Raw genomic sequence first — 24,269 nt, 5'->3', positions numbered from 1 at the left:
TGAGAAGCAAGTAACTGAAAAGCAATTCAAAAGTCAAAGCACTTAAGTTTTTCAGCTGCCAGTAGCTCAGAACAACTTGCCCGTTGACTCTAAAGCAAGGGCAAGAGTCTTCTATCACCATCTCACATTATTTCTCCAATAAACATTCCTGCAGCAGTAATCACACTGCCATAGCACAGCTATTTTAGAACTGCGTAGTTCAATAACCGCAAATCAAATTATGGACTTAATTTTTCTTCACAGACAGGATAGTTACCTGCTTGGCTTTTTCCTTCAAGGCAATAAGCTGGGAGCTGTTAAAACTTGAAACAGTCCCAAGAAGTTCCACATTTTTGTCAAAAGTCCCTGCATCCATGCATTTCAGTTCCTGAACTGACCAAAAGACATTTGCTTCTGCTAATTTAATAATTTCATTTGAAGAAGGAGCTCTGGTTCCCAGGCAATCTGGAAAAAAAGTCAAATAGCAAGCGTTTTCTTCGAGACTGAAAAAGATTCAAAGCAAACCAGAGATTTAAGAGGGTGACAGATTATGAGTCAACTGCAGTAGATAAAATGCCGATAAATTAATTATCTTGCAATTAAGTAATTTCTTTAAATATTTACATTGTTAACATTGTGGATGTAAAACTAGAACTTGCCTAACTTGCAAGAAATTTGTTATATTCTTTGTCCTGCAAAGGCACTGCATGCTGGAAAAGAAAATAGGAGCAGACGTATGTTTCAGAACAGTTAGAATATTGCATGCCACAATAAAACAGAAATCTGGATGTGTGCAATAAAATTAACCAATATCTTACAAGTTTCTTTCAAGCTGAATTCCCTAAAGGCATCAAAATTCAGGTTAGGGCTTATTCTGAGGTAAAACCACCATTCACTGAGAGTCCTGCTTAAGCATGACGTGCAAATCTTTGGGATGACCTCAGTGGAAATCCCCATATAGCTATGTCATTGTTCACAAAAAACCAGGTTGCAGCAGAATAAACTTCTCCACATTCAAACAGCACATATGTGAATCCAGTTCAAAAGGAAAGTAACAGACATGACAGGTTCTTTCACTCTGAAATACCCTGACAAAGATGTATGTCTTGTAAGACTTGCCTGACATTTAAGCAAGGTGAAGACAGAAGCTGGATGTGTCAGAAAAGCACAGTGCTTGTTCTTTATGTCAATCATGTCAGGATGTAGAGATGGCTGTTCACTTAACAACAGAACTGTTTGGACACACAAACTCCATTTAAAACATTTTCTTTATGGTCAGGTTCTGGCCCTACGCATGATCAAATGAGACAGTTTCTATTGTGTGCTTTAACAAATCCTGGTCTTTGTTGGCATAATCTGCCTCTAATATTGATGGGAAGCAGAACTTAGAATCCTCATGTGGTTGCTTACTGCTCTCTCTCCTGTCACTAATTTAGGAAAACCTTACTTAATAATTACCTATACCAAATAATCCTTACATGTCTTCAGATATGGTCATTACCAATAAAAAGCAAGAATTTCACAGATGCTGTGCCTGAGCTAAGCTCCCCCAGATAAATAAATTAAAACGAGGATCTATAAAGTAGATTTGTACTTTGAAAGGAGGCAGAGGAGGGATTTATTTGCATCAAAGGAAGCTGCAGTAGTGGGTAGAACACTGAAAAGACTGAATCTGTTGAGCAAACGAAAATGTTGTTCAGCTTCCCCTGTACCAGCTGATGTTCTGCTCTCCCTTTACACTGCCCTCTTGTGAAGCTGCATTGTTTCCCTTTCCCCTGCTGCAAAAGGTCAGCTTTTATAATGTAAATACTACCCGTCGGGACGCAATGCAGTTCCCTTCCCCAGGTCATGAAAACCTAACATTTTGTGGGTTTGGAGAAAACATTTATTTTATTATTTGTAACACACCAGATACATTGGCTCAATTACAGAGGAAAACACTAATTAGAATCCTGGCTTTGCTTCCTGTATCTCATGCTACTTCACTCTTTCTTTTGCTATATAATCACATTTAGTTTGATGAAGAACATATTATATATAAAATATATTATAACATCTCAGTACTTGAGGAAAACAACCTGAGTTCTTTTTCCAGCACTGGCGCTGATTTCTGGTAGCATCTCAGACACACGATTCCTGAGTTTTGCGTCACATGTTCCCTCTTGCCTAAAGCACCACAACTTTTGTTTCTGTCCTGAGGCAGATAGACTTAGATGCTACAACTCTGTCACTGGTAATTGTTACTGTTATTAATATTAGCTCACGACTGGACTGTGGGAAATGTAAAACAGCAGGATGGTAGCATGAAGAGCATCCGTGTTATTCTAGAGCTCTTTCCATAATACCCAGTTTCTAGTGATTTACAAATCAGCCCTAAAACTTTGGGTTTTTTTTCATTAGTTGTGTGGAGTTTATAAGATTATGTTTGGTAACATAACTTCAATACCACGCTCACACTTGGACTGCAGAAGTATTTCTTGGACTAGCACAAACAATCCTTCAGTTTTTCACTTCCCAGATTCCCCTCTAGTTGAGCTCTTGCACCCCAAATGAAACATCAAAAGCCTCCAACAGCCTTGGATCCAAGGTATCCTTTGACCGAGATCACTGGCTTCACTGGCAGGTTTTATATCAGTTTTGCAATGCAGATGAGACAGCTCTGCAACTGCACGGGACATGAGTTAGCCTGATTAGAGAAGTCTTTGGGATTCATATTGCTGGGATCCAGAGGCCTAAAAAAGCACATGTAAGGACACAAGCATACTGAAATACCTGATGCTGAACTTTTAGTCCTGTGGCCCACGCCTAAAGAAATATGATTTATGATCTGATGGTTTACTTGTTTGAGGATCATTGAATTTAATGCATACAGATGGACTAATACTCTGCTATTCCATCAGCTCGATTCTGCTTTTTAAAAACATGAGAATCGTGTAATGACCACTCTGATCAATAGAGGTCATTTTTTTTCCAGGCTATGCAAAAATACAACTCTGTAGAACACCCCCTGTCTCTCTCTCTATATGAATACAGCATTATCAGCAACAAATTCATTCCCAGAGACACACGGTCATTCAGAGTTGCTGTTATACAAGCAAGTGGATTTCCCTGGTGGCTCAGGGCTTGCTGAGAGTTTGGACCTGTAAGTCAGAGAACCAATGGGGAGATTTTCAAAGACATAAAGGCAGACAGTACCAAACTCCTTGGCACTGTTGGGGTCTGAAATTCCAATAGTGCTCTTAAAAGCCTCCCCCACAGCAGGGCTGTTTTCCATGGCACAGGATGGCATACCTTAAAAATGCTTCCTGGGCAAATTTCAAGTAAGAGGAAGCACGCAGTCATTGTAATATTAGAATATAGTCAAAGTATATACCTTACACAAAGAAAATGATCCATTTGTCACCAGATATTCTAATAGATCAGTTTGGTTGCTAACTGAAATACCTCTTAGATTATAACAAACTTGGTCCATTTGGATAGACAAAATACAGTGCCTCTAGCGTCTGACTTGAGAGCAGCCGAGTCTGCACATGCTCACATTTGGCAAAGGATTCTCTACCTTTTGGCACAACAGTAACTTATCACCTTCATGGCTCTTTGATTCAATGCTTCTCACTTAGATTACAAAGGAAAGTAAGAATCAACAACAAAACAAATAAACAAACAAACCAAAAAACCCAAACAAAAACAAAAGACACCCCGAACCCTCTAATTCAAATAATTCATTTTTTTCCCTTTGTGCATTCAGGAGCATTCCAGGAGATGCTTAACTACATAATCCTGTAATGAAACCAAGTGCTTCAGAAATTAGTCAATGCATGAGACTACTACAGGCAACAGAACGAAGACTCACACTGTTGTTGCTAGAAGTCTGAACCTCTTTGAGTTACTCAATGCTTTACTTTTTATCGTCTGGCTTCTCAGAATGCATTTGATGACAAGGTGAAACAAAAAGTGTGTTTGAATTGCACCATCATGGGCCAAAATGACACCATTGTAAATCTGGCATTTTGCAGAGATACCAGGTGAAACACTGACCAGGTGTGGTGAGAGATGATTCCATGTTGGCAGTCGCATTGGAGACAGATTCAAACACAGCTGATAGAAGCTCTTCAGCTGAAGAAATTGGTCCAGTTGTCTTTCCTATTTGTAAAATGATATCCGGGAACTTCAAAAGAAAGAAAGAATGAATAAGATTTCTTTCTCCCTTTTGAAACACAGGAATTTGCAGAGAAAGACTTGTGCAGACCTCAGCAAAGTAGGGGTTAATAACAACTCAGCCTCCTTCTGCTTGTGCAAACGTTTTCAGAAGAGGAGAGTAAACTGGCTGGTACTGAAAGGTTAACAGCCTATGTTTAAGGGGAATAAAAATTCTAAACAGAGCCAATTCTGAGTGATTCTCCCTCTCGTATGCCCTCTCAGCTACTGGCAACACCTGAGCACTGCCTGATGGGAGCCTGTGTCCAGACCCTCCAGTAGCAATGAGTTCCACCGTTTTATTATGTGCGGTGCGGAAAGTAATTAATTTTGTTTGTCTTAAATTTGCCAGGTAAGAATTGAGGATAGGGACGCAATTCATTTATGAGAAATAACTTCAACCTGTTCACCTATTTTAGGCTCTTTGGACCTCACTCCTCCACCCTGCTAGTCACATTCCTTTCAGCTGGAGTTCTATTAGTCCTGTTCTATTTGGTCAGTTATAAGCATTATCTCCTGAGGAAAAGTTGCTGACTGTGCTCACATATTTCTGCTGAGGAATGAACTCCTCATTCCAGTATATTTTACTATAGATAAAAATGATAAGATTATAAGAACTAAAGAGGGCAAAGAAACTGCAAAATGCAACGCTGAGGCTATCAGTTGTTACGTGTGCTATGCTGGCCTTAGGGCAAAGGGCCACATGAGTAAATTCTAATTTGATCAGTATGATCTCATTGTTAACAGGATAAGAAACATAACTTTTATGGATGGAAGGCAGGGGAATGGAGGAAACAACACCGCAAGGTATAAAGTACTAAAAATGTTTGAGCATGTGTCACCGTAAATGTACCATTTCTCTTCCCTACATGACAATGTACAACTCTCATTGTATGCATGCAAATAATTGAAATTAATATTAATAATTTACAATACCATTACTTTCAAGAAGTCATCTCAGAAATTTTGGTGGAGTCAAGAATATGCGAAACATTAACACATGGTTCTGTGTCAAGAGAATTATTTACCTAGTTTAGCATTTGGGTTACATAATTTAGACTGCATTACGACATTCGCAAATCCAAATTCTAACATCTTCTGCAAATTTATGAATTCTAATAAAAACATACCTTTTCAGCAAGGACATCTAATTCCCCTTTTGACAGCAGAGCTACAAATGGTCCAACATCTAAAGTTGTTTCAGCTGTCCAGTTCTTTGGGGAGCTGAAGAAATATTTTAGAAAATTTTACTGAGGAAGAACGTTTGTAGTCAAAATTCTATTAAAACTTCAGAGTTTTTCTTACACGATATCATAGAGGAAACACAGAGACTCCTATGCCAATGTGATGATTCATGCTTATTAATATCAGTCTGCATTTTCTCATTTCTCTGTCATACACAGGGCATTAGTGGAATTCTCACTATACTCAGAGAAAGCCTCCAAATATTGTGGTAATGGAGCTCTCTCCCTCAACAGCCTTATTGTTGTTAGTATCGCAGTGTTGAAGCAAGGAGAAGTAACACTTTTCTAAAAAGAAAATGTCCCATTTTCTGTCAGGTTCATACTGCAATATTAGTCTGCAAAATGGTATCAAAAAAGAAGTGGAAACCTCATGACCAAAATTCAAACCACTCTTTTTCCGAGAATCTTATCCTAAGGACTAATGTGGCTAATACTGCAAGCAAGAAATACTTGCCAGTACTTGCTTCTACATTAAAAAAACCCTAATCTAATCCAATATTTAACTATTTGCAGGTGTATAGGGGCTGTTTTTAATTGGTCTTAGGCTGAAGGGATGGTTGGAAACTATATGTTCAGTCCCCCTTTTCAAGTACAAGATACGTCTAAGAGACAATGCAAGAGAAGAACAGCATATTCTTGCCAGATAGAAGACAGCTTTGTTTTTCTTTGCATGACTGATAGAGCAGTGCTGTTCAAATCAGCCTCCTGATCTGAGTCATTAATGACATCTAACACGCTGTCCACTTTGTTGCTTCAGATGGTTGAACCTTATATCCCTCTACTTCTCCTCTAGCCCACTGCCACAGGTGCTTGCAGGCTGCTTTATTTCTCTTCTCACACCAGCACACTATCTCACTTCAATTTTCCTATTCTTTGTATTCTTGTGCCACTCTTTGCCTGTAACGCCCTTTCTCTTGCCATGCCAGAGAGTCTGTTTGCCTGCCCCTCCACAAACATTACATTTTTTCTCCTTTTTCTCCAGGACTTAAGTCATGCAGGGTGTCCCTGGGGTTGTATTGTGTTCCACAGTTATCATGTTACACACGAGAACAGAAACGTCATTCTAGTGGACGGAGACCCCAAGCTTGGCCAGTGACAGAAGCTGCTTTGTGTTGTTTTCATTGCAGCTCTACCTGGACACAGTGAGCGGTTAGTATTTGCATGGCTTAACCATCAGCATAAGCAAGGTGGTGTATCTAATACCTTACCCATATAACTCAAGGAGTTTATATTTAATTTCAGTCTTCTGCTCATGGCAGAGCTGTCGGCAGAGTTTGAATTGATGAAGGGCTGTCGCCATTGCCTTCAGGGACATGCTGCCATGTAGAAAGGCTGGAGGTAAGAGGCAGATTAGATTTCCAAGTAGGTCGACATCATATTCATCAGCAATGGAGCCATTCTGAAACAAGAAGCATTTACCTTGTTGGCAGAGCTAACCTTGGCCCTTGCCCTGTATCGCTTAACTGCATCACAACACATTTAAGCTCTGTGAGCCTTTAGGGAACAAAGACACAACAGTTTGCACTGGCAACTTCATCTACAATTTCTGCTGAGACTGCTTTATACCTTTTGCTTCTATCCAACGCATTTGGTGACATTTAATAAGCACTTGTCAGAGCTTCCAATGTATTCTTTATTCCATAATGAAGCACACATAAAAATAATTTAAACTAAATCTCCTGCCACAATCTCCATATCCAGGTGACCACCCAACACCTGTAGAGGTGGTGCAATTCTGCCTAGCAGAAGGGCCCTCACGTGGCCCCTCATGGCAAAAGGGCCACAAGCTCTTGCTGTCACAACCCTCTGATGGGTTTTTCAGCAGCTGCTGAAACACCAGGAATTATAGGGCTGGTTAGTATGTATAAAGACATGAATACTCACAGCTACATCAAAGAACCATTTTCCCCTAAAAACTGGTGACTGCTGCAGTTCTCAGACAGCAGAAGTCACAAAATCCTGGTACCACCACTTCCCCCACAGAGCTTCCAGTGCCATGTACGGCTCTACAGGACCAGCACTGCTTGGAGCAAGGGAGAACAGCTCTAGGTGCCAACATGTCAGCTCCAGGCTGTCCTGGCCAGTTCACTGTGGTCAGCAATGACACTTCTAGGACTTCTTCAGAACACTTCGTCACATGCATGCAGTCAAGGAAAATCATTGAGGAAACTACAAAACGGTTTCCTTAGGCATGTAACAATAAAATAGAAAACACACAAAAACCCCCATAAGAATACAGATAGGTAAGTCAAGAACTAACGTAGATGGTGACTGATGTTACTGTGTGAAATGAAGTACAGTAATATGCACAAACAGAACCCCAGAACGGCTGAGTTTGGAAGGGACCTCTGGAGGTCGTCCGGTCCTTCCCCTGCTCAAAGCAGGTCAGCTACAGCAGGTGGCCTGGGGCCTTGGCACCGAGAGCTTCTCTGAGCCAGGTGACAGCCTAAGCTGTTCTTGTGATGATGAAGAAATCAGAAACTGTGCTACTGCCTTCTGGGCTCTCAGAGCCCATCAGCTGTGGGTTCACTGCACAAACACACTGCACGAGAGCCTGTGTCTCAGGTTGCTGTCTGTATGGAACAGACCATGAGCATGTGGACCAGAGAGCACAGTAGGCAAGATAACTTTATGATGCACCACATGACAATAAAGGGAAAGAAAACTGATCAACCACTCTCACTTAATTTGGAATTGTCAGTGGCTAATTACAGATTACATTTTTTACAGCTCCCCTTCCACTGCTGACCCCTCCTAGCCGTACCTACCAAGCACTCCTGCACTTTTTGCAGGACAGCATTCTTTTTGTGAAGGCTTGGATTCAAAAGGTCCATGTCAGTCCTCCCCAGACTTTCAATGAAAGGGACGCACGAAGGGCCTGAAACATACTCCAGGTACTCAACCCTGCAGAAAGAATTCCAATGCTCTCAGAATGTAAGCCCGGCCTTCATACACCCATAACCACACCCATAAAATCTGTGATGATGGAAAAATTTAGAGACAAGCTTGGACTTGAAAAATTATAAACCTGCCAGGCCAGAAAAGTTGCAATTAACCCACACCTTGCTTGAACTTAGGTATTTTGTTCCAGTTCACCAGTACTTGAACCTCACTTCAAAAAATGGGTAAGGGTTATAACTCGCTACAAACGGAGTAAACTTCTCTGAGATGTTTTAACATCGCATTAAACAAGACTGTCTACACTTCAGAAACTTTTCTTCTTTCTCCCTTTTGTCAGGAATAATTCTCTGATGAATTAAGATGTGGTAGGTGGGTTAAGGACAAAAAGTAATTTTAGAGTAGGCTTCCTTCTTATCAAAGTCCAAGAAAGGCTGCCAAATTAAACAAAATGATGCTCTTCTCCAGCCAGAGTGGCAGGCAGCCTTTGCCAATAAAGCCGCACCGGGTTTGCAGGCAGGAGCGCCAGTGACTTCTGATGGCCCTGAACACGCAATATGCAGTTTTTGGCCAAATAGCTTGGTGCTGCTGTTTGAAGAAAGCCTTGTATTAAAGTCTGTTATTATTTTATTGGTTTTAAATACAGTAATGCTTTTTCAAACATAATCCTTTTTTTTTTTTCCTTACTTTTTTTCAATTAAAAAATTCCAGGGAAATAATAGTGCTCATTTCCTTTTACCCCTTTAAATGTGTGGGAATAAAGAAATAAAGAAAAATGGGAATTAACAAGTTGTACAGTTTTTTTTTTCCTGAGGAGAAAAAGCTGTCACTGAATATTACTTGGCTATTTACACCATGCAAAGATTTGCTAACTTACCAAAATGTCTTTAAATACACTAAAATGTTTTTAACCTTACAGAGCAGTATGCTTGGGTGGTATCCAATGGCTTTGTCCTACATTTCTACCCTCAAAAAACACCCCAAACAAATAAGGAAACCAAGTCTCACAATCTAGGGGGTGGGGGGATGAGCAGGGAAGCAAAGAAAAAAATCCAGCATAAACTGCATTTAAGTTGGTTTTGTGATTCTAAACAATTATATTCAAGAAAGCTCAATTAATTAACTTATTTATTTTAGCAGACATCGGCAACAGTATAAGCAGCAACACACCACTGCCCGGTAATTCAGTCTGCGCACTGAGCTCCTGACACAGATTTTGCCTACAGTCAGCGACCGCTTTTTATAAATCACCACTTGTTTGAACCATCAGTTTTCTTAGGACTGAAGAGGTTATTAAAAAAGCGGTCAGAAAGGCTACTCTGAATGCACTGCTACAAAGCAGTAACTTAAGAGGTAGCAAGATGTAACTTACGGAAGCACTGATAAGAGGAAGGGAGGAATAGACGCATTAGAGACTTTCCAAAACTTCCAAGCCAAACAATTAACCTAAAAGCAAGAAAAAATTAAAACCTTATACATTCAGAATTTTTGAGGAAGAATTAAAATATGGTTTGTTAGATCTTATAAATTATTAGATATAAAACTCTGCATATCATCTTCAGCGAGTATGTTTCTTTGGTTTTCTAAAAATAGTTTAGAGTTTTCTTTCTGTAGACATCAGAGATGAAACATCCTGTATTTGGGTGCATGAGAGCATTTGTCTGTTTTTGAAACTTATGTATACGTCCAAACAGGTCACTCATGAATTAGCAAGTTAAAAGGACTGTAGAAATTTCTGGGAATTTGTAGGAGACAAAAGAAATTATCAAAATGAAGGATGATAACAGACAAATTCACACATAAAAGATTTAAACGAAATACGTTAACAGACACGTTTACACATATAAGATTTTGAAAAAAATGAGAATAAAATTAACCAAACTCTAATCTACCCACAGTTTACATATTGGGTAGTATGTTTATATACACAAAGTCTCTTTGTTTGTTTGTTTGTTTTACCTGATATGGAGAAAGCAGGTGAAGGTTGTTTTCAAAGAATTTAAAATTGTTCAAAAAAATGTCTGTGCCCATACTTTCAATGAGTTGACAAGTTACTCCTTTCACAAGCTGTCCTGCGCTGATAGGAAAAGCAAAGTTCAATCTTTCGAATATTTAAGCAGGATCTGGTCCTTCCTCCCCATAGCCGTGTCCTAAGATACAGTTTCTCGACCCCCTCTCTTTTCCGCTTCTTGTAACTGAAAGACTATTGAAAGTAAAAATGTAATCAAATTGAAAAATATTGACTGAGCTTTAAAATACCAAAACCTCTGCGGTGCTTCGATCCTGATTTTGCATTTGGAGACCCTTTTTAATAAGGGAGGTGAATTTTGCTGTGGTACCAAGGAATGAATAAACATAAATACAAAATAACCACGGAGTGTTTATGTCTAGCTCAGAGACACTCTCATCACAAAACCAGACTTAAACCCCATTTCAAGAGACACCATTATCCATACCTTAGAAGCTCAACAGGATAGTTTTTCTTAGACAGTAGGTCATACAGATACAAAGCCTGAAATGAAACCCACCACATTTAATGTCAAGCTTAGGTAATTCAGGTGCAAGATGCAATAACTACTGGAAGGTTTTTTGTGTGCTTGGCTCTCTTATGTACTCTGAAGGCATTTCTGTGCTCCAGTTTGGCCAACCAAAAGGTTTGGCATCCAGTACTGAATTTCTTATTCCCAAGACAAGACACCACTGACTGATCCTATGGGATGATGTTAAACATGTTCATGGCACACGATCGCAGAATAATTTAGGTTTGAAGGGACTTCTAGAGATCAGTTAGTCCAACCTTGCATCCCTCTGGACAGAGCCAAAGGAGTGACTGTACATGCAAATGTCGAATCTACAGTACTGGAAAGAAAAAAAAAGTGGCAGAATCTTGAAGAGTTAATGCTTTCCTTTCTGCAACATTGTCTCATAATGGTGCCTAAACTCTAAGTGACCTCTAGTTGTTTCTGTCAAGATATATTTGGGGCAGTTCCTTGCTTTTCCATATGTTCCTTGAACACATACGTATTACAACACTTTCCCTATTGTTCCATCCTACTAAAGTGCAGTGGAATAGGAATTGCATAATCATTTGTACCTGGCTTCTTCTTAGTTCTTTTTCTTTCATCATTGAAGAATTATATCCAGTCTGCTTCCATAAATCAGAGAGAGATATTTCTTTAAAGCAAGCTCCTTGTATATCTTTGATTGATGAAGAAAAATCTCCAGATGCAGTTATCTAAAAAGAGAAACAGATAAATACATGGCATTTCAAGGCTGATGCTTAAATTTACAGGATTTGCTCTTCTTTCTAGCCCTGGTAATATTTCTCTTAAGAGGATAAAGAAAAAAAATGTCAGTATTAAAAATGCCACAGGACTAAGCAAGAGACAACCTTTGGAGTATATTAATACTTGGTGTTCAGAAAAAACACTGGAAATATTAACCACTGGGCTAAAACACAAATCTCCGACAACAGTTTAAGTCATGTTTGGCATTTCTGGTTATTGTGCTCTTGTGCAGAGAGAATGTGCTACACACTCAAGCTTATAATCACCTTCCTGAGGATCCCTTGTTGTTGTGTAGATGATAAGTCAGGTAAGTACTGGGATGTTGTGCCTCGAATAATCTGAGAAAGCTCCTTTGGGTTCATACTGTAGAATGACTGGGTGCTAATACCAGTTACCAACGCGCTCATTTGACTAACATTATAAAATGACAAAACCTGCAGAGATAACAGCACAAACAGGATGTTTTCTGGCTTGTGAACATCAGATATGTTTAAAAGCAAAAGGTAATAAATAAAGCAAAACTATTATTGTTGTACTTTCCTCAGATTTCTTTCAATTCAGACAGGACTGTCCAGGGGACAAATGCAACCATTTTGTCAGCAGCTCCTTTTTTCGAAACTTCAGAGAGAACCCTGATTCCTCCCATTGCAGAATATTTGAATATATAGTCTGGGGTCTCTGATCACACCAGTTCTGCTTAGGGCAGTGATACAGACAAAATAATTGTTTCTGTTACTAGACAGAGGTTTCTTTGGGAGGTTCAGGCTTGGATGTCTTTATTTGATTTAAACAAAATTTTCAGACCACTGGCAGTAATGAAAGAAGTCTTGTACTAAACTTTTCAAAATTTACGGTTAACACTGAGAAAAAGCCATTTCATTTTAAAAAACAGAAGGTAGGAAAGCTGTTATCAGAGGTACCTTTTCATATGAGAGGTATTTACTAGATAAAATAATGACTTGGCTTTTTGCCCACCCAGTGACTTGGTTTAACGTTGCAATAGCATTATGCACCGCTTCAGGTGACAAAGATTCCAGCTGACTTGAGGTTAGCCCAACCACGGCATCTGACAGAGATCCAAGGACATCATTCAATGTCTGGTTTTGCGTGGCAATGTTCAGGAGTTGAGATTTGAGCTAAAGCAAATAAAAGAAGCAGATGGGGAATATAACTCTGCCAACAACTAATTTTCATTATCACACAAAACTTTAACCAGAGTTTCTGGACTTGGCATTGGCAATCATTTAGTGACCATATACTTCATAAAAATCAAAATTAGAACCACGGTTGTCAAAGGAATATGCAACAGGAGGAAACAGAATGAGAAAAGAATGAGTACTGTAAAAACCAAACAAATCAACCAACCAACTAAACAAACAAACAAAAAGGGGTTTTATTCTTTGCATTCTATAATTGAGATCTATTTCCACTGATTTCTTACATCCCAGTCATTTTTTACTCTTCTCTTTCCAAATTCAAGAAGAAAGTCCCTCCTCCGCTGTTTTCAGGATTAGGTTAGGCAAGAAAAATGAGCACCGTACCCACCTTCTGAACCTCAGCCTGGAAACCTCTCAACTGATTGCATTTAATCATCTGATGAAGTAAAGCCCGGGCAACAGCAGCATCCATCTGTTCCATGTCATTGTAAAAGCAAACCAATAAACCAAGCCTATATGGAAGAAAATACATTAGCTAACTTCTGACATCAAAGGTGCCACTCTCAGGAAACTGAAATATTGTATGTTTTACCCTAATTGTGCTCAAAACCTGAGTAATTTCTGTCTGTTATAAGTGCCTTAAACTGCAATCTTTAAAACTCCATGTGGCCGGAAATTGGGGGATGAGACATATGTACCATTCTCTGTATTCAGCTGAACTCTACCCAGATTGCTTGTGCTGTTGAAAATTTAATTTTCCTGGTTCCACTTGCCATGGCTGTATTTCCCGAGCTAATGACTCCACTCCCCTTGGCAGAATTTGCAGCATAATCTCTGCTTTGAAAAGGATGGAGTGCTAAATAAGTCTCTAGGAGTGGCTTGCTGAGTTTTATCTGTATTAATTGGTTGTTTGAACTCTAAATTCTGCTTGGATTTCACATGCAGCATAACTCATTCATGTGTCAGGGCAGCAGCTAGTGCAATACAGAGCATCTTTATCGTTTCAGGTTTAAACAAAGCCTGCTGTATTTCACATCAAACATACACCTGGCTGATGGATGGAGACCTGTCCAGTTCAACACTGGCCAGGAGAAAACATGCAGAGGTTCAGTCTCATTTGCACCAGCACGGCAGTTTGCAAGACAATGTTGTGAACCAGTTGTGGAGCTGCTTTTCCTCCACAGTACCCACACTGTAATATTGAAGTCAGCATTTCCATTAACCTCTGTAAAGCACAACCGCAGCTGTAGCTGGAGGAGAGGAGCACTCACACCACCAAGGTGACCACCTGCTCCGGGCAGACACCTTGTGCTTATTTACTGCCATTACCCACAGTCCTGCAAAGGAGGTTTGAATTGTGCATCACTCTCTCTGCACTTTAAACTTCATAGCGATGGTGATGAATTCGTTTGTAGGAAGCCTGAATTAGTCTCCTGTCACTGTAAACATCTAGCCTTTGCTTTCGTAGTCTACACAGGACAAGAAACTACGAAGTCTAGCTTTCCCGCTGCAGTCTCTGGTTTTTAGCAATTCAGTGATGCAGGCATAGGCAGAGTCCAGGCAATAATGTCCAGATGTGAACTAAATCCACAGTGGACAATGCTGCAGCACTATCACAGACTTAGGAAAATTCTGCAGTGCAGAAAGGCTTAGCTTTTAGTTCCTTTAGTCCCTCACCAACAACCTGCTTAGCAATATAACAAAATACTGCTCCAGCAGCCCATTTGAGTTCATGGGACATCATCAAACTAACATACAAATCAAAGAAACATATATAACTGCATTTGTATAACAAATAATTACCTTCTGATGCATTACTGCATAGCCACCAAGAGCTCTTAATCTCCTTTGGGATTAGCAGCAATGAATAATACTACTTCTTAAAAGTAAAAATGCATTTAAATCATCAGTAGGTTTAAAATGAGTAATATAAAATAAGTGTGCTGTAAAAATGGAATATATTAAGGATTATGGAGCATAACATTTCTCTCATCTGTGAGAATGTGGCACCTCTCATGAGTTGTAAAATCATTTTTAAGATTTCTGACATGGAAATTTATAGTGTGGGCATAATTCTCTCGCTTACATCTCTGACAATCAGCAATACTTACGGAAGTCAGTGAGTTACACTGCAATAATAATGGGAGCTCTGAAGCCTTAAAGCATATTCTCCATTAGTTTAAAACTCCAAGGTATCCCCCAAGGAGACTACAAATAACTTCAGACAGTGGCGTCTTGGGACTAAATACATCCATTTACGTGACAGTGTAAATATAATTGTGGAGTACAGCACTTTGCAGGTAGCTCATACTCTCTGCGTATTTATGAATAAGAACAGCTTATTTTCGTTTTTTATTATTTTAAAATTAAGTTCAGTGCTGATTTGACATCGCCGAAAATGCAGTTTCCTGCTTACGCACAAACAGTCCCACGTGTTTAAGCGTGGCTGACGTCTACCCTGCAGGACACAGAGGGCAGCAGGATGGGCTTTAGACCTCTTCTCTTTGTGACCTCTTTGGTGACACCCCTGCCAGTTAAAAACTACTTGCAGTCCTGCCCGGCATGAGCTAAGATTTCCTCCTTCAATCCTAACTGTAGCATGATCTCCACAAAACACCTCTGTCTCTTGTGATTCAAACGGTCAAGGCAACTCATGTCTTGCTATCCCAATTTTTGTTGCTGTACTGCACAACATGATGGAGCTTTGATTGGGTCCCTCAGATACTGCTGTACTACTTCTCCTAATAGGACAGACAACTCCTCACTGTGGAGTGGGAGACAAAGCATTAGCTAACTAGGCACACCTCCAAAAATTCATAAAGTAGCAGTTCTTCACTGTTGCTAACTAGTTGGATTTCAGCCTAGATTTTTCTGCTGGACGGAAACAGCTTGCCACATCAACAATTTCATCAGCTGCTTATTGCTCCTCTCTTTTCTCCTCACTTATTCCTTTTCTCCACACACAGCCATGAAAGAAAAAGAAAAGCGGTCTTGCCTGTAGATAGTTGAAGTATTTTTCATATCAAATCCTGATGAGTTTATTCTTTCCAGGAACGCTTGTGCAAGCTCTGGTGTGATATCATACACTGTGTCCAACTGCTTTGTTGCATTGTCATAGCTAATGAATAGTCTTATCTGACCAGTACAAACAAAATCATGCATCAGGATTATGAAACAATTACATCCAATAAAATATGTTTGACACTCTAAATTAATTTATTCCATTTATGTTATAGAGAAAGGAAGAAGACAGATTTGGATAAATACAATATTTTTGAAGACAAAGCTCAGTGAGCAATTCTCTGTCAAACTGTCACATAATTTGAGGGTCTTCTATCATTGGTCTCTGTCTTTCAGTACAAGTCACAGAAGTCTGATACAGATAAATAATTACACCTTAATGACAGGCACTTTCAAATTCCAAAACCAGAAGAATATTTGGTTGGCAATGGATTTGCGCTCACTTTATACTGAAGCAATTAAAATATGGACTTCTTTTTCATGTTAAAGTTTGCATTCATGTTCATATTGTTTGTAGCCGACATTACTTGACAATGATACATGATTATTGTATGTTACTTACTTCATTGAGATTGATTTTCAGAATTTCTTCTAATGGGAGATGAACTATGTATCTTCCCAAAATCCATAAGTTTTCTGCACTGACCCAAGAAATTGGTTCATTGAACTCTGTTTTGTACAAATAAATACTCACTACAATGGTAAGAAAGTCATCATTTTTCAAATACATTGTACCCAGTATATTGTTATTGGTAAATAACTTTTTAAAAATCTGCAATTCGGACAAATCCTTAGCAGAGAAAGTTAGGTTCCCTCAATTTGGAACATTTTTTATGAGCCCATACATTTTTTAATGAAAATGAAATAGTGTTTCAAATGCCTCAAATTTTCTCATATTAAAATGATTAATGTTTTATGTTGTTGAAACAGAAAATGGATAAAGTAGTGGACAGGCAAAATTAAACCAACAGTAATAAACATGGAGCAGCATTTGTTAAATTCAATTTTCCTAATCAAATATATTATTTAAGAACACCAGGAAGGCAAGACACTATGTAACACCTTATATATCTTATTATTGATGATACCACTTATTTCAGCAATATGTGCTAGCAACAATGGAGAAAATGAAAAAGCATTCATATACCTACTTGGAAACAGGTTGGCAAAAAACTAGAAAATATAGCATAACAATTAAAAAATGTAATTCATTTAGTAACATTCTCACAGGGATTGAAAATGAAATCAAGATCCAAATATCCCCGAGAAACAAGTATTTCTGGACTAGGAGGGTACTTTGAGCCACAAAGACAGCATTTTCTCCAGTGTCCTAATTTGGATGGCTCAACATGTGATACTTCTTAACATATTCCTTAGCCGTGCTGATACTCACAGCTCTGTTAAAATAAAAGCATCAAGGCATTTAGCAGTTTTTGGTATTTGAAAAAAACAGCCTATAAATATCAGAAGCTGCAGAACCCCATTTAGCAAGGGATTTATTTGAAAACAGAGATCTAAGCTCCTTGGCTGAGACAAGATGATGCTCCCAGCAGACCTGTCAAGGCTCCGTTTTTTTCAAGGTGATATTATATCTCCCATTGCCAGGAATATCAAGGGAGTTGAAAGACATGATAGAAGAGTCAAACAAAAACGACCACAATTTAAGGATACTGACTGTGGCCTTTAGCAGAACAGACTTGCAGTTACCAACCATGGTAACTGTGATCCCCCAAAATGTGTTGTGGGTTTTTTGTTGTTGTTTTTGTTTGTTTGATTTTTTTTTTTTTTAATTTTAAAAATGGTACAAAATTCAAAAATGATAGTCTCCTGTTTTTGCAAGGGCTACCAGCACGCTTCACCTCTGAATTCCTCGGTGTTTTTAATATGAAATGTGACAAAAATTGGCAAATAAAGTTCTTGAAAGGTTTGACTCTTAAGACATAGAAGCCACATGTGGTCACCTGCTCACGCAGTGATCCAGCTGCAGGGGCTGCCGGACACCGCGGGGAGGCCCGGCATGACGGAAAAGCCCTCTGCATTTCCAAGGGCACAACAGAGGCACAGCAATGAGCCCTCTGGCACCAAAACCAGCAGAAATGCCTGGGAGGCCCCGTAAGCACCACAAACAGGAGGCTTCTTTCAAGTTTCTTTTCTGCTGAGCTTCCAGGAAGAAGATGCTGCTTCTGCAAAGGGCTGATCCCTTTCCAGGTGCTCTCGCTGCTACCCCCAAATGAAGTTGAAGTGAATAAATCAGACTATTGCAGGACGCCTATGTCGTCCTGCACTCTGTGCTGTGACCCGTGGTGTGCAAATACACTTGAGTGAGCTTTAGACTTGCCAACCTGGATGCTGGTAGCAGTCCAGCTGTGCCTGCTCAGGGCTGATGAGTTCTGCAGCTCGTATGACCAAAACTAGCCGGTAATCGGCCCACGCTTTATACCTTCAAGAGTGGATTCTCCATGTCTGCACTGCTTCGCATTGGAAACAGCAATCAGGACACGAGAGGCACAGTAATTCTCAGCCCCTCCTGAGCTGGGTGATCTTTTACAAACTGAGGGTTCACTAATGTTTCAGACCAAATCCGACATGTCTGATGCTGTGGGATTTTCCCAGGGCTGCTGAGTATAACCATGCAAGTTCTGCGTATGTTCTTCCCCAGTAATGTGCTGCCAGTAAAACCACCTCGTAGCAGCATCATGAACTTCCTCTCTACAACTTAACGTGTTACCTGGGTATTTTGTAGCAGCAGGATTCCCAGGAGCCAAATTTTGCTCCACTGAAGCAAGTGGGCATTTTGCATTTGATTCTCTGGGAAAGAGGAAGAACATACACATCCAAAAGTCTAAAATGCTCCCACGACAGCTCTGCTGGGATGTTCAATGAAACGCAAGCGCTAGCTCTGATGCCTCAGTGCTGCTGCCACTTTGCAGCCCCTGTCCCCGCTGTGGCACATCTGTTTAAGATATATTAACATGGCAAACAGATGTGGTACAATGCATAAAATCAGAATTAACTCTTGTTTTTTTAATCTTGTCCCTTGTCCCAGTTCCAGGTGTAGTAGAACTTTCACAATATCCTGTATTACTTTTATATTTTTAAACAGTGCATTGAGTTATGTATTCTGAGACAGATCTATTTTTTCATTCTGAATAGGAGTTCAAAAGTACAGAGGCTATGTGTATAGCTCTGTGCAGAAAAGGTAAAGAACAAGCATCTTTGGAGAACTATTTGCCATGAATAACTGTATTCTGGAGCAAAGGTATTCAAGACAGCTGCTCTTAAACAGACCTGTGTTAAATTTGGGAAACAATACAATACAACAGACAGGCCTTTTGCTGACTTTTTTTTCTCTTATCATAAGCAAGAAGAAAATACTTTATTGTACGTAACATACCACTCATGTCATAGGATTTTTGTAGCATCTGCTTCATCCAGCCATACAGAGCTCTCCGTGTATTTGCTGAGGTTTTGTCATAGAGGTCCTTGAATACTGTCGATCTAAGTGATACAAGGGTGTATTAGTTCACTAATGAGTTAACTATTTGGTTTTTTAAATGACACACATGGACAAATGTTTTTAGAAACACCAACATATAAGCAGAAAGCTGTATCTGGAAAACAGACTGAGACCATGTAGTAACCTTTTTTAAAATGAATATATAAGTCAGCAAATGCTACATAGAATTAATTGTCTCTGGAAAATAAATGGCTTACAAGTTTCTGAAAGCATCCTCCTGTAGAACATTTGGGAGTCTCCCAATTACATCAGGTTGGAGATAGTTCACTGCTGACGTGCGCAAAACCTGGCTTAGGATATCCACACAGTCCAAAGCACTCAGAGTCAGGAAGCATTTATCCAGTGTTATAAGGAACAGGGTCCTATTTACTCCTGGACTTTGAAAAATTCTCTCTCTAGTCTTCTCCCAATCAAGAATAATATTTCCCATTTCCTGCATGCAACAAAGGGTTAAAAGAATGTCTCTGATTAATTCAATATATTGTTCATTTTGAGGCCTGACAGAAAGCACTCTACAAACAATGTGGTGCTGTTATCATAAAGAAGAGATGCAAAACACCGTCTTGGTGAATTACCTCAGATAACGCCTTTCTGGTGATGGCCAGAGACAAGCTTGGACCTTTTGACAACATCAAAATGAAAAACAAAAAAATAATCCAAATGGCTGAAGTTATAGTGTGTGCTCTCATAAAAGAATTAGTTACTTGGAGAAGGAAAGGATATTGGAATAGAATGGTATTATATCATATGTAATTTAATATGTAGACGTCTCTAGAATAGACCTTTTTTCATGGCGTATTTCTTGCAGCTGTTACTACAAACATCCCCTCCAGAAGACGGGGCAACATCAAAGAACCAAGCCCAGGAAATACATTAACCCTGGCTGGGGATGGAGTGTTAGGTTGCTCCATCTCACAAGTCAACACGTCTGGGACAACCTGTTGAGAGCCGATAGTCCCAGGAGTGGTGATTTGTTCATGCAGTACTATCAGCCCTGGAAGAACCAAGCACGTCACTTGAGAAGACACCATTTACAGTTTACTGAAAGGGCTTATGCTCTACTGCTCTGGCTCCGGTGCCTGCTGCATACCTATCCTGCTTTGGCAGGAGGAGTTGTGCTACCGTTGTTTGAATAGTGGATTATACAGTGTTTTTTCTGGGCAGTCACCTCAGGCACCTGGGGAAACACCGTCCCTTTCTCCCGGATTGATCTCCCCCAGCTCAGTGATGCCCACACTGGAGGCCCTTCCTCCCAGCAGGGAAGATACCAAGCGCTCTCATACATCAGGCTACGATCCCGTCCCTGAAGTGCAGAGCCCGCGGCAGGGGCCATGCTCCCTGGGCGGCACTCACTGACCCTGAGAGGCTTTTAGGATGGGTCACAACAGGGAATGCACCGCAGAAGCAAGTACATGATGCTGTGCTGCCTCCCCTCCAAATTGCCTAAAGGTTTGCATGCACGGTCCCATAACTAATTAGCAAGATAACTAATTTCACCTTCTTCAGTCATCTTGGCTCTCTTTCTAGCCACTAAAGAGAAGCAGATACTCCCTGAGAACAACTGGTGTAGGAAGGTAAATCATTCTCTGGAGATGCATTTCTCTCTGCCGATTACAGAGAAAATCCAGACGACTGACTTGGACTTGGCACCAAACTTTTAGACAATAATTAAATAAGTCAAACATAATTGAGAGGAGCCCCTAGAATCTAATCCGAGCCAGCTAAATAACTGCATGGAGCGCACTGTGGCACCCCCAGTCTGGCCCTCTCCCATTTATCTAAACCATTGACAGTAGCTTTTCTTTTTGACAGGCGCGATGTGACTTACAAGATGGTCCTTTCTGCTGTTGAAGAGATACTTCATTGCAGTTTGGAACTGCTGCTGATCAAGCTGTTGAAACTCAGATAGTAGTTGCCTAGGCTGGTATAAAAGGTTCTTCAGGTAACTTTTAATAGACATCTGAAGTATAGAAAAATATGCATAATAAACATAAAACTCACACTATTGTACTAGGGGCATCTGCTGAGGGGGCATCTTTTACCCCCTGAAAATCTCTGCTTATGGAGAGATAAGCTCTTGTATTGTGTTGTAAATGATTAAATAACTATATTTAAACTGTAAACAAAAATAATGCAATTCTGAAAGACAGTAATTTTAAAATCCTGTTCTTGGTTTACTGAGCAAGTCCTCTCCAGTGAGCCATTTAACAAAAGTATCTCAGTTTCTCACTTCATAAAACGAGAGTAATAATGCCTTTCTGCCTCACACAGCAGAGCTATGAAAATGCAACTTTTAAAGACCTTAACAAAAAATCAGGTACTGTGTGCATATTATTATTACTTAAAAAAAGGAAGGAAATGTGCAATTAGATGTGAGGAAAAGTCTGTACCAGGTCATAAGGCAAAACTATTCTCTCTCACATCAAACTGTATTACCAGTTAACCATCTCAGGGGAATTATAACATTAGAACAGAAAGCACTGTAAGGCTCATTAGCACCAGGCTGGAGCAAAATCCCTTCTAAGTCCTGACACAATTATTTCAGAATTGGTTTGGAATTTGACTTGAAACTGTTCTTTGTTGTCTTTGCTTAACTTGCATAGCCACCAACAAATAGTAACATAGTCAGGCCCTTGTTGTCTAGGGGCCCAGGTTTACAGCCCCAAACTGTTAATAAACTGAATCAAATGGAAAGGGGCAATGTCAGTCTCATGCAATTTTGGATGAGCTGTGACAGGGAAATAGAGCTTGGGAAAAGGCTCACGCACTTCTGGGAATGCCCCAGGCTCAGAGATGGCACATTCGACTCTCCTTTTCAGAGCGGGGGTGCGCGCAGGGAGGCGGGAAGGGCTTAGGCTACAGCTCCACTTAAACTGGCTCCTAACTAATCCTAATGACCAGGGACAAAGAACAATGACTTTTTACTGTATCACTTCCACATCGACAGTTTCGAAAAATAGAGTTCAGAGGAGCTTTAAAAGGTGGATGCATTTTGCACAATGCTCTCGTGTCTCAAATTTCATCAGAAACAGGGCAAACTACAGCCGGTCAAAATCTGGGAGAAACCTGCCATTTTGTGGAGAAACAGCATGTGCATACACTCAATTCAGAAACGATTGCTGAGCCTGAAAACTCCTAATTTCTGCTTTCCATCAGAGGACAAGAAAAAAGATTATTTTTTTTTATTATTATTTCTGCCTTGCATGCTCCTGCAGTCTGAGGAGAAAAAGACAACAAAACCCCCCTATTCTTATTTCCTATTTATCTGCTACACTGTAGATCTGTTAGATCTACACTATAGATAACTCTATAATTGACAACCTAGTTTTGGCTACAGAGATAGGTTGCTTTTTAATTCCTTGTTAAATAAAATTTTTCATGCATTTTAAATGGCACAAACCTGTAGGCTGCTAAGAGTAAACATAACTTCCCGGGCATGAAAATATGCCATGACTTTTGTAAGCATATCTGCTGTCCAGACATTAGAACTGTAACAGAAAACAGGACCAAAATGCTGGTAAAATAATGTAGCATGCAAAATAGCAGATTACTAGACAAAACAATAAGAGAAGCAAATACTGTTACTAACACCATAATGACACAAGCACTCAGCTTTTTGGCCTAAGGAGACTAAGAGTCAACCTATTAAACGCAATGAAAACATGGTTCAATGAGGAACAGAATGAATTAGTTATGTTTTTTAAATCTAACTCCACAACCCCCCACAACAATCTCAGTTTTCCAACATGACGCCATTACTACCATCTCCAGGCAGGAGACAAGCTGTGCTGTGGCCACTCCGGAGCTGCAGATGTGCTTCCCAGCACCCTGTTGTGGCTGTTCTGATTTGCTGGTGGAAGCACAGTGCCTAAATTATCTGCCGCCTTTCCCTCAGCAGAGTCATTAATTTCAGCACGTCTTCTTTACACAGCCATTGATTTTCTCAAAATATGTAGGAGTGGAATTGCTTTTGAGGTTTATGCTGCTCTTTCATATTTAGACAAAATTAGCTAATAATTCCAAGGTCTTCAGGAGCTGGAGGAAATGGGACGGATGGGGGATGGAGCAGGACTGAAAGAGGGAGGTGGGCAGAAAGCTGGAACTGCACCTAATTTCCTTAAGAAGTCACTCTGAAACGTATGAACAAAGTTGATTATCAAAGCTTTTGAAAACTGTAGCAGATATTTCTTCTCAGGCTTGTTCTGTGCATGTTTTTTGCTTTATCGTGACAAACATATTTTTCTTTGTTAAGAGGAAATACTCCTCACAGGAGATCTAAATCAAAGTAATTGTATGTGCCAATAATGTTCCAGTTTCTGTGGAAATGAAACAGATCATATCTGAAGTGGAAGATAACACTGAAAAAACAAGTTGGTGAGAGTGATACATTACCTCTGAAAATGAAGTACATCAAGGAGGGCTACACATGAAAAACGGAACATAAAAAACTACAGTCAGATGTTGCATTTTAATTCCTTTTAGAAGCATAAGTGGGAACAATTTTGTACGTTACCATTTAGATATTTCCCAGTTATTACTTCCTCCTAAGGAAAAAATGGTAAATATGTGTAATAAATTGTTATTTATAGATGATAATGTAAAATGTTAATTGAGAAATCAAATAAGAATACTAACCACAGCTTTGTGCAATAATGGAGGCAAATCTGTAAAAGATTCTCTCGTTACTAAAAGCTGATTTAATGTTTTACCATTCAGCTGTGCTATACAAAAATACATTTATTGTACGCAATAATAAAAACTATTTATACACATATAATTTATTTCTAAGCATTTAATGAAGTTTTGATTAAATATATTTACAGAAAAACAGTGAAAATAAGTATATTAAATAATAAGCAATCTTAGTTAAATTCTTTGCTGGTATAGCAGAGAATCTGGTCCTAGTTACTGAACAGTACTGCACCTATTTTACTACACAGAGCTTTTTTGACTCACGCAAAATAAATCT

At 39.5% G+C, this 24,269-nt stretch overlaps 1 protein-coding gene across 1 annotated transcript in view; it reads right to left on the bottom strand.

Annotated features, from left to right (window-relative positions):
• OTOA (otoancorin) overlaps nucleotides 1–24,037 on the bottom strand; it is a gene marked incomplete at both ends in the record, with an annotated part of 33,871 nt that extends 9,834 nt beyond the window's left edge. The window contains 21 exons of the mRNA XM_080353936.1: nucleotides 257–444; nucleotides 4,018–4,147; nucleotides 5,307–5,400; nucleotides 6,629–6,819; nucleotides 8,189–8,324; nucleotides 9,691–9,764; nucleotides 10,278–10,395; nucleotides 10,775–10,830; nucleotides 11,413–11,553; nucleotides 11,872–12,039; nucleotides 12,526–12,741; nucleotides 13,151–13,274; nucleotides 15,758–15,897; nucleotides 16,346–16,452; nucleotides 19,178–19,281; nucleotides 19,498–19,733; nucleotides 21,129–21,260; nucleotides 22,701–22,788; nucleotides 23,693–23,720; nucleotides 23,814–23,844; nucleotides 23,936–24,037. Coding sequence (XP_080210062.1) covers nucleotides 257–444; nucleotides 4,018–4,147; nucleotides 5,307–5,400; nucleotides 6,629–6,819; nucleotides 8,189–8,324; nucleotides 9,691–9,764; nucleotides 10,278–10,395; nucleotides 10,775–10,830; nucleotides 11,413–11,553; nucleotides 11,872–12,039; nucleotides 12,526–12,741; nucleotides 13,151–13,274; nucleotides 15,758–15,897; nucleotides 16,346–16,452; nucleotides 19,178–19,281; nucleotides 19,498–19,733; nucleotides 21,129–21,260; nucleotides 22,701–22,788; nucleotides 23,693–23,720; nucleotides 23,814–23,844; nucleotides 23,936–24,037 — 2,604 coding nt within the window. The remainder of the gene's footprint in view (nucleotides 1–256; nucleotides 445–4,017; nucleotides 4,148–5,306; nucleotides 5,401–6,628; nucleotides 6,820–8,188; nucleotides 8,325–9,690; nucleotides 9,765–10,277; nucleotides 10,396–10,774; nucleotides 10,831–11,412; nucleotides 11,554–11,871; nucleotides 12,040–12,525; nucleotides 12,742–13,150; nucleotides 13,275–15,757; nucleotides 15,898–16,345; nucleotides 16,453–19,177; nucleotides 19,282–19,497; nucleotides 19,734–21,128; nucleotides 21,261–22,700; nucleotides 22,789–23,692; nucleotides 23,721–23,813; nucleotides 23,845–23,935) is intronic.
• Between the last annotated feature and the right edge of the window lie 232 nt (nucleotides 24,038–24,269).

The sequence above is a fragment of the Nesoenas mayeri genome, assembly GCF_963082525.1.
Source record: "Nesoenas mayeri genome assembly, chromosome: 15".
NCBI lineage: Eukaryota > Metazoa > Chordata > Aves > Columbiformes > Columbidae > Nesoenas > Nesoenas mayeri.
Note: the sequence above shows the minus strand (reverse complement) of the source record. Positions and strands in the feature narration are given on the sequence as shown.